Raw genomic sequence first — 12,484 nt, forward strand, 5'->3', positions numbered from 1 at the left:
CCGGGCCTTGGTTCAGACCCCGAGCTCAGGTGACACCGAGGGCTGGCAACCATCAGATAAGAGCATCAGTTGCAGATCCCTCCAGCGCTGGCTTGGTCTTCCAGGTTCTGTTACGTTCAGCGGGCGTGGACTCCCTGGGCTGTGGTGCCTGCTGGTGAATCCCCAGGGGCTCATGCCTGGAGGTCATCACCTTCTTCCCCCAGCGTTTACCCAGAACCAAGAACGTGCCACCCAGAGCCCAGGAACCAAGCTGAAAGGATCTCTATTCACCCAGATCTCCAGGAAAGGAGACTGGGTTGACTTCCCGGTCACCAGCCCAAAACTCTCGCGACTCATTGAATCGGGAGGGCCTCCCACTTGTGTAACCCAAAGTTCCTCTGGCTGGCCAGCAGGGCCCCGCCTGCGCATGGACGTGCCCTGTACCTTCCTAACCAGGCCTTTCAACTCTCCCCCTGCCCTGGCAGTGCCCAGCCAGCCCCCCGAGAACGTCCGAGCCCTGTCCATAACTTCCGACGTGGCCGTCATCTCCTGGTCAGAACCTCCACGCAGCACCCTCAACGGCGTCCTCAAAGGCTATCGGGTCATCTTCTGGTCACTCTACGTTGATGGGGGTGAGTCTGCTGGGAGTGGTGGCCGGCTCGTGGAGCGAGAGGCACGGGGTCGGTGGAGATCCATACTGAGAGTTGAGCATCTTCCGTGGGATGTCGAGTGGAAGTCCAGCCCCTCCTCCATACCTGTCATCCCGGGGTCAGAGCCGGGGCCAGGGTGGGTGGGGTACACATAGTCATCTCCCTGGTGGGGACGGACACCAGCTGCTCCTGGACAGCAGTATGTTGGGCAGTGATTTGAGGGGTGAGACAGGCACGTTTGCTTTTCTGATGGAATGTGTTGATATTAGGACTTTGTGGCCATGTCAGTCAGGGGACAGGTGGCACGCTCAAACAGGGCAATTGAGGAGACTTTAATGAAGGCGCTGCTTTCCAAGGAGTCTGGAGGGAGGACGGGGCCCATGGGATTAGCAGAAGCAGGAAGCCGTCACCGCCTAGGCCTGAAGGGGCAAGAGGAGGAAGCAGGGCCACCAGAACCCAGGGAGAGCCACCTCTCAGCCAGACGGGCAGTGAGGCATGTGGTCTGTGCAGATGAGCGGCCCAGGACCTGGAGAAGGGTGCACGGTGGAGCTGGGGGTAGGAATGGCAGAAGGAGAAAAAACAAGACAATGGCCCGACCCTTCGGGTGCCTGCTTTCCCCTGGGATGCAGTAGTCCAGACAGGCTTGTGTAGCCCCAGACACACCAAGCCCCTGCCCACTGGTGTAACAGAGCCCTTGCAGTGACCAGGAAGTCTGCAGTCTTGCAAGCCAGAGGCCCAGCATCCCAAACTATGGAAACGAGTTTGCCTCCCCAGAGCCTCAGCCTTTTGCTACTTGTTCCCTGGCTCCTCCCTTCTCTCCTGGAGGACCTGGGACTCCAGCTCATGGTCATCCCTCCGTGGCAGCTGCCCTCCCCTTCCCGACCTGGATTCTGCTCCGCCCAGAAGCCCTGCTGACAGTAGTTGTCTCTCCCTGCCACACCTCCATCATCTCCTCCCAAAACACAGAGACCTGAAGGTCTCCCAAGGCCTTATACGATGAGATGGCCTCACATATCTGTGCGGAGCCAGGGATGGGGCCTCGTTTTCCAGAATTTGCTTCCACTTTTCTAAGCCTGTGGGTCCCCACTCAGCCCTCAGCTGAGGAAGGCTTCAGCCTCTCTAGTCTCCAAAGGCAACGTGGATTCATGGCCATGCTGCCCTCTTCCTGGGTCTTTCTCTGTCTCCAGTTCTGGACAGGTCCACCCTGGTTTCTGACCTTCCCAAAAAGGAAGGTCCCACCACTCAGGCCTCTGAGGTTCCCCTGCACCGACCTGGAGTCCCCTCAGGCTGGGCCTGGCGTCCTCACCCTCTGGAATCTGGCCGACTGCTGCCTACCCCTGGCCGGGCCCTCTGCCGGGCCTTGGCCTGCGCCGGGTCCCTGAGAGGCGCCAGGGTAGGTTTGCCGGCACTTGTCTTCTACAAGCCGGTGTCTGGGGCTGTTTTCTGAAAAGCCAGTAGTCCCAGGGGGAGGGCTGTGAGCTCAGGAGTCTGTCTCTTTCCTCCTCCTAAGGCCCTGGCCATCCCATGGGACCCTCTCCCTAAGCCCTTCTTCAGAGTCTACAGCACGTTCCTTGGCAGAGCCAGGATGACATGTCCTCGCTGAGCCCGAGGAAGGCTTGGCCCTTCCACCAGCCTCGCCCGCGTTCTCTGTGCGGGTTCTTTGCAGGGAGGGTGTCCTCAGTGGTGGGGAGAAGGTAACGGGGGTTGACCCCTTATCCTCTCGGGAGTTCAGGGTGCTGGTCCAGGAGTGGTCAGGTGCAGGGGAGGCATCCTCAGCCTGTCATCCCCCGAGGATCCACTGCCTCGGGAGAGCCAAGAGCCCAAGAAGGTGCCGGGCAGCCAAGAGGAACAGCTGCGGACTGGCCGCCTGGTCCAGGCTCCCCTCCAGGTCCAAGTCACTCCTGGGGTCCCTCACATGGAGAGAGGTTTGGGTGGAGGACAGGGAAATGTGGCTTGGAGAGATAGAGAGATGGGACTATCCTATAGGGAGAGTATCAAGCTGAATTTGGTGCAAGGTGACTAGGGGCTAAGGCCCGGCTGGCGTTTGTCGCTCACCCTGGTTGGGCCACTTGGGGAGAAATGTGGTCCGGGAGCAGTGCCCCAAATCCGCACCCATGAACTTGAGATGGAGGGTCCCCCTAGTCGCCACCAGCATGGAGTCAAGGTCTGAGCCCAGTGGAGCAGGCCGGCCGCGAGCCCAGCCTGGCGGAGGGGCGGCGGCCGGGGGACGGTGGCCTGGCCGGCCTGGGCCGCACTCAAGGGCTGCTCATGTCCGGCAGAGTGGGGCGCGATGCAGAACGTCACCACCACGCGGGAGCGCGTGGAGCTGCGAGGCATGGAGAAGTTCACCAACTACAGCGTGCAGGTGCTGGCCTACACCCAGGCCGGGGACGGCGTGCGCAGCAGCGTGCTCTACATCCAGACCAAGGAGGACGGTGAGTGCGCTCCTCCGGCCCCGGCCTGGCCTCGGACCGCGCGGCAGCTCCCAGGGCCTGTGCCAAGCACTGCCCTCGAGCCGCCCCGCTGCTCCCGCAAGGAGAGGGGTGAGAGCAGAGCCCCGTCCTTCGTCCTGTCCCTCTGGGTCGCTGAAGGGTGACTCTGAGGACACTGGGGAGAACACTGCTTGGGGAGAACACAGCTTACCGTAAGTGGGGGTGAGGTGCTCCGGGACTCGAGCATAACCTCACGAGCCACCGTAACCCCTCCCCCTGCAGCACTGGGTCAGAGGCCGGATAAAGCCTGTCCCCCCACCCCAGGAGCATACTTTATGGCATCTGCTCCCCTGCAGGGTTCAGCCTGCTGTCCTCTGGATACAGACAGTGGGGATTGGGGGAAACAGGAGCATCACCCCGCATATCCTAGGCTAGGGACCCGGCGATCACCCCACAGAGGCCCCAGCATGGACCAGGCCCTGGACTCTGGTGTGCAGGGGGCTCTCAGGGAGGGAATGGGATGTGCTTCCACTTGGAGCTGTGATGTCAAAGCCCTTCTCCATGGGGGCAGAACTGGAAGAAAACAGAGATAAGGAGCCAGACCTCAAGGGGAGAGTGACGGAGTCAGATGGGGGAGGCTGGGAGCTGAGTCAGCCCAGGAGGGATCAGGGTGGGAGAAGGGCCAGACTTCCTGCCTGAGCTGGAGCTGCACACCTCCAGGGGCCTTGCCGGGTCCAGGAGGTGCTGTGTGTGACCGTGCACAGCTCCCAGCTCCTCTTCCACTTCCTTCCTCACCGCCCCCCAACCCCGTCACTGAGTTGCTTCTAACCCTTCTGAGCCAGGCGCTATATCATCAGAAGAGTCGATTGGTGTTAAGTGCCTCGCGCACAGTGGGCGCTTCATAAACGGTAGCCAGGGCTGCCATCATGGCTTCCTTCCCACGCAGCCTCGGTTTTTTCAAAGCATACAGAGACCCACAGTCTAGGTCCCACCCAGACAGTTTAGCAGCAGGAGCTGGAGGGGTGAGAGGAGTTAAAAGGAGCGGCTCTAATGTGATGATGGAGATGTTCCCAGTGCAGCCCCGCACTTGGTGACTTGGTGACCGGACCCGCTCAGATTAAATGCTCCTTACTCTCCCTAAGCCCCTCCCATTCCATCAGATCATCCCCCTCCCCCACTTAAGATCTGAGCAATTAAATATTTACCAACCTGCCCGCCCTACTTTTCCCATCATTAATCCCCCCATCGAGGTTTCCTGGGACAGCTCCTGGCAGAGCCACCTGGTCTTGTATGGAGACCGAACGGAGACGGTGCTCAGCGCCTGGCCCCTTTCAGGGCCTCAAGGACACACACACACACACACACACACACACACACACACACTGGCACCTTCTTGGCCTCTAGAAATTAACCACCCAGACCCCCAGGCTTTTTGTGTCCTATTCTGATGCAAGGCCTGAGTTGTAAGCACCTACACATGTTTAACTGACCAAGGTGAGACCCCACAAGGGTATCCAAAGGTCTAGGAGCACCATCCCTCCCTACAAGGAGCTGTCGACCCCCTACCCTTGAGCTGCCTACGGAGCCACACACAGGGACACGCACAGGCAGGGGCCAGGTCCTAAGGCAGCAGCTTCACTGAGTGGAAGGGACACTGGTAAACACAGCAACTGTGTGTGCCCCAGCCCTGCCACTTATTGGCAAGTCACTTAACCTTCTGACCCTCAGTTTCCTCATGATAAAATGGGGACAGTGCCTCTTCTAGACGTTGTAAGAAACAACATAGCTATAGAATCCTTTCTAAAATGTCAAGTGCTAGCAAATGGTGGTTGCTTTATACCTGCCAAGAGCTGGCAATGAAATGACTGCTTCTGATGGACACAGGTGCCCTTGAGGGAAGCCTAAGCTAAAAGGAGCCTACTGTCAGATGAGGTCTCATCCAGAACAGTGGTCATAACTTGACATGTGTGTGACGTGCCATCATAAGCATGATTTAACTTTCCAATAGCCCTATGGGGTAAGTATTCTTTCCATTTTAGAGATGAGAAAATGGAGCCCTAGAGAACTAAAGCAACTTGCTGAAGGTCACATAGCTAATGGGTGGCAAATCAAGGCTTTCTTGCCTCCCTAGCCTCTATACTTTCCATCATACCACTTGTATCAGTTAGGAAGGCTTTGGTTGATTTGAGCAATCAGCATATTTATTATCGTATATAACAAGAAGTCTTGAGTAGGGCAGCCCCAGGGTTGGTTAACTCAGTGGTTCCCATCTTTCCACTCTGCCATCCTCAGCCTGTCAGCTGTTCCTCCCGTGATTTCAAGAAGGCTGCAGCTCCAGGCATCACGCCAGACAAGACAGAGTTCAGGATGAGAGAAGCAGTCTCTTCCTATGGCCCTCCCTTGGGAGTAAAAGCAACCTTTCCCAGAAATCCCCTCAACAGGTTTATGCTCATTTCCCATTGGCCACAGTGGGGCAATATGCCTCTAGCGAAGCTAGTCACTGAAAAGAGAAGGGAATTATCATGGCTGACTTACTCTACACCTGATAAATCCTCTTGTGTAGGTGATGAAGACAGCTTTCTCTGAAGGGTGGAGGAGCATGGGTGACCCAAGCAAGAGTGAGACTCTGTGTGCAAGGAATAGGAAGGAATGATAGCAGAGGGTTAGGTGGACAGCCAAGCCCGCCCCAGCCGCGCTACTCCAGCTCCACCAGATTCTCCCATTTGTAGGTGGTGGTCATTACAGTTGTTACTCAGCTGACTTGGAAAGCAGACAGACCCACATTCCAATTCCAGCTGCGTCATGGGACAGATACCCTAATCTGAAGACTCTGTGACTCCGTACCCACCGCTATCACTCCCCCTCAGGAATTTGCATTTTGCCAAAGGAAAAAAATTACCAGAAAATTGAGAGAAAGGCAAGATACATAAAAAGATAAAATGCAAACATATCAATTCAAGCTCATTTCTTAAGTCCAGATCTCTCAGTCTGAGCCTGGTTTCAGGCTGGCTTGGCTGCACTCAGTTCATGCGCTACAAAACCTCTTGCCTACCGCTTGTCTCCCCTGTGAATACCAGACCTAGCTACATGGCCTCGGAGTGCAAAGTTGGGTTGGATTTTTAGACCACTTTATATGTCTTTAACTGAGGAAGAGGCTTGAACTAGAGCCGCGTGTCAGGACGGTAACTCTTGTAGAAGCACGGAGGATTGATCGCAGGAAGGGGATGGGGGAGATAAGGACTTGGGTCAGAGAAGCCTCTTAGAACCTGTGGGCATCTAGACAGAGAAGAGGAAGGTGTGTGCTAGTTCAGCAGCAGTGAGGATGAAGGGAGGAGGAGGGACACGTCTAGGGAAACATATCAGAGGAGTTCCACTTCCAGGAATGGTAGACGCGGTAACTCAAACCCACTCTCCTCCTTGCTGGGACACTAGGAAATATGAATAAAATATTTTTTAATACTTGCTTCAAGGTATCAGAGAGCTGGCAGGAAAGTAAAGAGTTACTGGGCCAGGATCCAAGGGAGAATGGAGGCCCAGGAGGTGAGCCTGGTATTTGGAACAGCTCTTGCCCTCGGGGGCATTTGCTGAATCTGGAGGCAGTGACTGAGAAACTGAGCAGTACTAGAAAGACATTAATTGGAGGCCAGGGCCTGCTAGGGTGTGTGGGTCTGTCTGGTGAACCCTCCTCCCATCCCCTTCACCCCCCCACCCCCACCTACTTTGAGTTGAGACCATGAAGGGCAGAACTCTAAGATTAAAAGTGGACCAGAAGTAGCTCAGCCTCAAATCATCTCAGTCCTAGAAATTAGATTGAGGTGACCTCAGGTTGCTAGTGCCCCAGGTTGCAGGTGCCTGTCAGAAGCAAACATGAATTCTCTCTTTAGGAAGATTACATCACCTGAGACCTCAAATTATTTCCACAAACAATTTTGCAAATAATGTGTCTGGCATACAGTAAAAAATAATGGTGACAATGTGAACAAAAGCCAGCAGAAAAAAAAAAAAGACAAAACAGATCCACAAGAGTTCCAAACATAGGTTTTATCAAATATGGACTTTAAAATAATGATTCTTAACAATTGAAATTTGAAATTTTAAGAGTTTTGGAAGCTACCAAATGGAAAATCTAGAAATAAAAACTATTAATAACTGAAATTAAGAACTCACTAGATGGGTTTAACAATAAATTAGTCACAGCCAAAGAGATAAATAGTGAACTGGAAGATAGGTCAGAAGATAATATCTTCTGATATTATAAAGACAAGTGAATGGAAAATAAAAGAGCAAATAAGAGATATAGAGCAGTGATTTTCAAACTTTACTGTGCATACAAATCACTTGGGGATCATGTTAAAATTCAGATTCTGGTTTAGTAGATCTAGGGTGGAACCTGAGATTTTGCATTTCTAACATGCTCCCAGGTGACACTACTGCTCATCCATGGACCACATTCTGAATGTCAAGGACATAGAAGATGTGAGAAGATACCCCAAAGAAGAGGACAAAGAGAATGGAGCAGAAGATAAAATGTCTGAAAACTTTTCAAAGCTGTGCAAGACACCAAGCCCAAATGCACGAAGCTCTACAACCCTCGCAGGCAATAACTTAAAGAAATCCACACCTAGGCTTATCATAATAGAGCTGCTAAAAAACAAACACAAAGAGAAAAATCTTAAAAGCAACCGGAGGAAAAAAAGACCACTTACCTTTAAAGGAGCAAAAATTAGATTGTCAGCTAACTTATCAGAAACAATGGAAGCCAGAAAACAATACAATGGTATATTTAAAGTATGTGTGAAAAAATAGTTATCAACCTGTGATTTTTATACCTAGCAAAAATATTTTTCAAGATTAAGATGAAATAAAGACATTTTCAGACAAAAAAAAAACTGAGAGAATTTATCATCAGCCTACCTTTCCTGGAAGAAATACTAAAGGGTATTCTTTCACTAGAAGGAAAATGATCCCAGGTGGAAACCCAGTGATGTAGGAAGGAAAGAAGAACAATTAACAGTGAATATATGGGTAAATCGAAATCAATATTGATTGCATAAAATGGTGATCATGTCATCGTCTTGAAGGGGGATCTAAAATATATACAGAATTAAAACATACAACAATGGCATGTAAATTGAGAGAGGGTAAATGCAAGTTCTAAGTCCTTGCATTGTCTGAGAAGAAAAGTGCCAATTAATAATGTTAGACTTTGGTAAGGCAAAGATTCACATTGTAATCTAAAAGTAATTAAAGACTGTATTATAGCAAAACTAACAGAGAGGGGGAAATAGAGTATTTTTAATACTCAATCCAAAAGAAGGCACAAAGGAAAAAACAATAGGTGGGACAAATAGAAAGTATTTAGTAAGATGGGATATTTAAACCCAAATATATCAGTAATAGCATTAAAGATAAATTGACTAAATTCTCCAATTAAAAGATAAAGATTGCCAGATTGGCTAGCAATGAAACAAAACCCAAATATGTGCCGTTTATAGGAGACATCGAAAACATAAAGGTGTAGAAAAGTTAAGCATGAAAAGATGGAAAAAGATAGACATACCATGCAAAACTAAGAGAAAACTGGAATATTAATATCAGACATAATGCTTTAAGGCAAAAAATCATTCTTAGAAGGACACTTTGTTATGGTAAAAGACTTAATTTACTAGGCAAATAGAACAGTTCTAAATTTTTATGAACTTAATAACCTTGAAACACATAAAACAAAAACCAACAGCACTACAGGGATAAATAGATAAATCTATAATCGTAGTGGGAGATTTCAACATATTTCTCTCAGTAACTGATAAGAAAAAAAAAGTATGCAACAACAGAGAAGATTTGAACACTGCAAATTGCCCCAGTGGCCATCCATAGACCCCCTTGCATCCCGAAACTGCAGAGACCCCTAGCGGAGGTAAATGGCAAGGCTGTAGCAGTGAGGAAGGGCAGAGTTAAGGATGATTGCCAGCTTCTGGGTTCAGGTCCCTGGATGGATGATGATGCTGTTTTTAATTATTTTATTTAACCTAGAATTGTTGACCACTTATTAGATTTAAAAAATTGAGCTAAGTGCTAAAAGCTGAGAGTCAGGGGAGGGAATGCAAAAATACTAGTTGTTACAATCTATTGAGTGTCTTCTATGTGTTAGGCACCATGCCAGGTGCTTTATTTTAATTAGCACTAATTCTCACTACAGACCTTTAATGTGGTTGTTATGTCCCTATAGATGGGGAAACTGAGGCTCAGAAAGGTAAAATAAGTTGAATAGGATACCATCACAATCTTCAAAGGAGCATAAAAGCTCCCAGGAGGGAAGACAAGTCACAACAATACAAGGGAAAGACCAAGAAGGAGACTCTGGGCTGCAAACAGGATGCTTCCAGTCTCCCAGGCAGAGCCCTGGGGTCCCAGCCAGGCCAGGCAGGCTCAGACATGGGAGCAAGGGGAGGTCAGAATCCATACAGATTGGATCCACTTAGGATGGATTTCTCAGCCAATTCTAAAGTAGACTTTCCCTCCTGAAAAGAGAAAGGGCCTAGCCAGCCCCCCAAGGGCTGTGCCCTGAGCACATGGCAAGGAAACACAGTCACCCACTGGCTGACCACTGACCCTTGACCCTCGGGAGGAGGTCTGCTCTGTGAGTCTCTAGAGTCCCCAGCCTCAAGGAGCTCACAGGTCAAAAAGCAAAGTGACCTGTATATTTGTTTGGCCTAAGTACAAGCTTTGTTAGTAGAGCATTGGGGCGGGGATCAGATTAGGGTCATTGGGATCAAGATGAATTCCTTATGGGTTCTGTTTCTTCCTTGTGTATCTTAAGTCCTTGGTTCTGGCCAAACAGTTCTGAAACTGGCCACTCCCAGTGCTTCCATCTCAGAGACTTTGTTACAAGCCCCTAATAATCACCACCTGTTTGCCATGCTAGAACCTCCTCCTTTAAACCACAGCTCAGAGATGCCTCCTTCAGGAAGCGCTCCCAGATTGATCTGCCTCACTCTCCCCACCCTGTCATTCTTTCCCAAAGGCTTTGCTCCTCCTTTCTCTAAACTGACCCGACCTTCCCCTGCTCAGTTCCAGGTCCCCCCGCTGGCATCAAAGCTGTCCCTTCATCCGCTAGCAGTGTGGTTGTGTCATGGCTCCCCCCAACCAAGCCCAACGGGGTGATCCGCAAGTACACCATCTTCTGCTTCAGCCCCGGGTCTGGCCAGCCGGTAAGTGGGCCCAGGGCCAAATGATGAGCAGGACAGGAGAAAGAGAAAGTACCTGTAGATCAGCTGGCTTCTGGGCCAAACCCTGGGGCTGCTTATATCTGTGCTTCTTCTTGGATTCATGGATAAGTATGGGCACTGGTCACCCAAGAGTGGCTAAAGCCTTACCCCAGTCCATCTTGGGTCAGTCCTCTGTTCCAGGGGCTGCAAGATTATCACAAGCCCTGGAAGCTCCTTTGAGTCAGGGGTCACGTTCAAGCAGGTGGGAGGACAGGGCCTCAGCTCTTCTGGTCTGGCTGACCAAGGAAGCTCCTAGCAGATCCCAGAGCTCTGGACTGGGGACTCGCTGGCCCACGGCCTTTGGAAATGAATCAGATTTTCAGTATGATCAGTCCGGGCTTGGAGGGCTGCTGGAGCTCTACCCTGAGCGGCCCCCTCAGCATGGCGCCAGTTGAAGAGAGAGGAGAAGATGGGGGACAGATGGGGGAAGGCAAAGGCATCTCTCTCTGGGCCAGGGTCTGGGCCTAGCCTAGGGGAGAGGGCTGAGAGATAGCTCTATCTGCCCAAACCTGGGAGCAAAGTGGGCAGCCCCCAGGCTGGGGCACAGTGCGGGGGGCTAACCCCTGCCCTCTACTGAGGGCTGCTAAGAGGGACGAGAGGATGAGGGTGCCGTGGGATATGCACCCATATCCCATAATAGGCATCCTTCCCTCTGCCTCTTTCCTTATCTCCAGCCACTCAAACAGAGTTCTGCTGGGTGACTGCTCTGGAGCACACCTCTTATAGTTACAAGAGCAGGTGCAAAGACACCTGCCCTTGGGGCGCTTCCAGTCTAGTGGGAAAAGCAGAGGGGTGCTCCCTGGGGGGGGGGCGTGAGTACTATCAAGAGATGTGCTCAGGACCGGGGAGAGCAGGGGGCAGAAGGAGGCCAGCTTCTCCCTCCATCAGCAACTTGTGATGTGTCAGCAGCCCCAGCACCTGCAGAGGAGCTTCTGGCAGCCCGGAAAGCTGCCCTGAAATTGCTCGGTAATTGTGTCATCATCTCATCCTCTGTTCTCTGCTTTCCTGTGGCCTTTCTGAATTACCCTCTGAGCTGTAGGTGGCCCCGCTCCTCACCAGTGAGGCCAGAGTTCTATTACCAGAGGGGAAGCCCAGAAATGTCTTTTCAATGACTCCGTCCCCTCCTCTCCATCCTCACAGCCACTACATCACATGCAGAAAAGTACATATATGATGACTATACAACTCCATGAATTTTCACACATCCAAGTATGCAGAAGGGGGGATTCCCAGAGCAGGGAACAGGACAACACCCCAGAAGGTCACCACCCTCCCCCTGCAGGCGTAACCACCATCCTGACTTCAGATTAGCATTGCCTCTTTTTGTACTTTATATTACACACACACACACACACACACCATTTGCCTAGCTTCTTTGACCCAACATTATTTTGAGTTTGTGAATTTCATCCATATTGTTGTGTGTGGTGAGAGATCATTCACTGTCACTTCTGTATAATTTTCAATTACGTGTGTGTGTCACAGTGTATTTATCCATTGTGTTATCCGTTGATAGGCATTTGGGTAGTTTTCCGTTTGGAGCTATTACAGATGGTGCTGCTGTGAAAACACTTGTCCGTGTCTCTTGGTGCTCTTGTGTATGCGTTCCTGTTGGGCCTATGAGAGGAACTCCTGGATCACGGGGTCTGCAGGTGTTAGGTTGAGAACACCCTGCCCTTGTTGGGGGGTTGTACCAATTTTCCAATCAACATTTTCAGCCATGTCTTCTGCCCCTTTTGCCCCCCTCCTCCTGCCCCTCCCACACACACACATCCTAGGCTCTTGTTACACTCGGCTTGTCACCGTCTGGACAGCCGCTCTGCCTTTCACCCCCCACCCCTCTGCCCCTGCGGATCCTACCGCCCATGGCATGTTCTTCATCCTCTAGCACACGCTGAATGCTTTCGCTGGCAGTTAGCTGCTCACTCACCTGTCTCCCGCACTGGTCTGAGGGGCTCTGTGAGAACGAGGGCAGCATCTACCTATTCATCTTTGGGTCCCCAGCTGCGGAACATGGTGCCTGGAACATCATTGTCACAGAATACGTGTTTGATGAATGAATTACTAGCAGCCTGACAATTGTAAAGCCTTAGACGTTGGGCAAGTTTCCCTTCATAAATTGATGAGAGGGTGGGAACTCATTCTCCAGCTTGGG

General features: G+C 51.2%; 1 protein-coding gene across 1 annotated transcript in view; it reads left to right on the forward strand.

The window, feature by feature from the left end:
• DSCAML1 (DS cell adhesion molecule like 1) overlaps positions 1-12,484 on the forward strand; it is a 347,779-nt gene that overhangs the window by 315,880 nt on the left and 19,415 nt on the right. The window contains exons 18-20 of the mRNA XM_036859273.1: positions 465-611; positions 2,909-3,064; positions 10,133-10,272. Of these exons, the coding sequence (XP_036715168.1) occupies positions 465-611; positions 2,909-3,064; positions 10,133-10,272 (443 nt within the window). The remainder of the gene's footprint in view (positions 1-464; positions 612-2,908; positions 3,065-10,132; positions 10,273-12,484) is intronic.

Source organism: Balaenoptera musculus, chromosome 8, assembly GCF_009873245.2.
Source record: "Balaenoptera musculus isolate JJ_BM4_2016_0621 chromosome 8, mBalMus1.pri.v3, whole genome shotgun sequence".
Classification (NCBI taxonomy): Eukaryota; Metazoa; Chordata; class Mammalia; order Artiodactyla; family Balaenopteridae; genus Balaenoptera; species Balaenoptera musculus.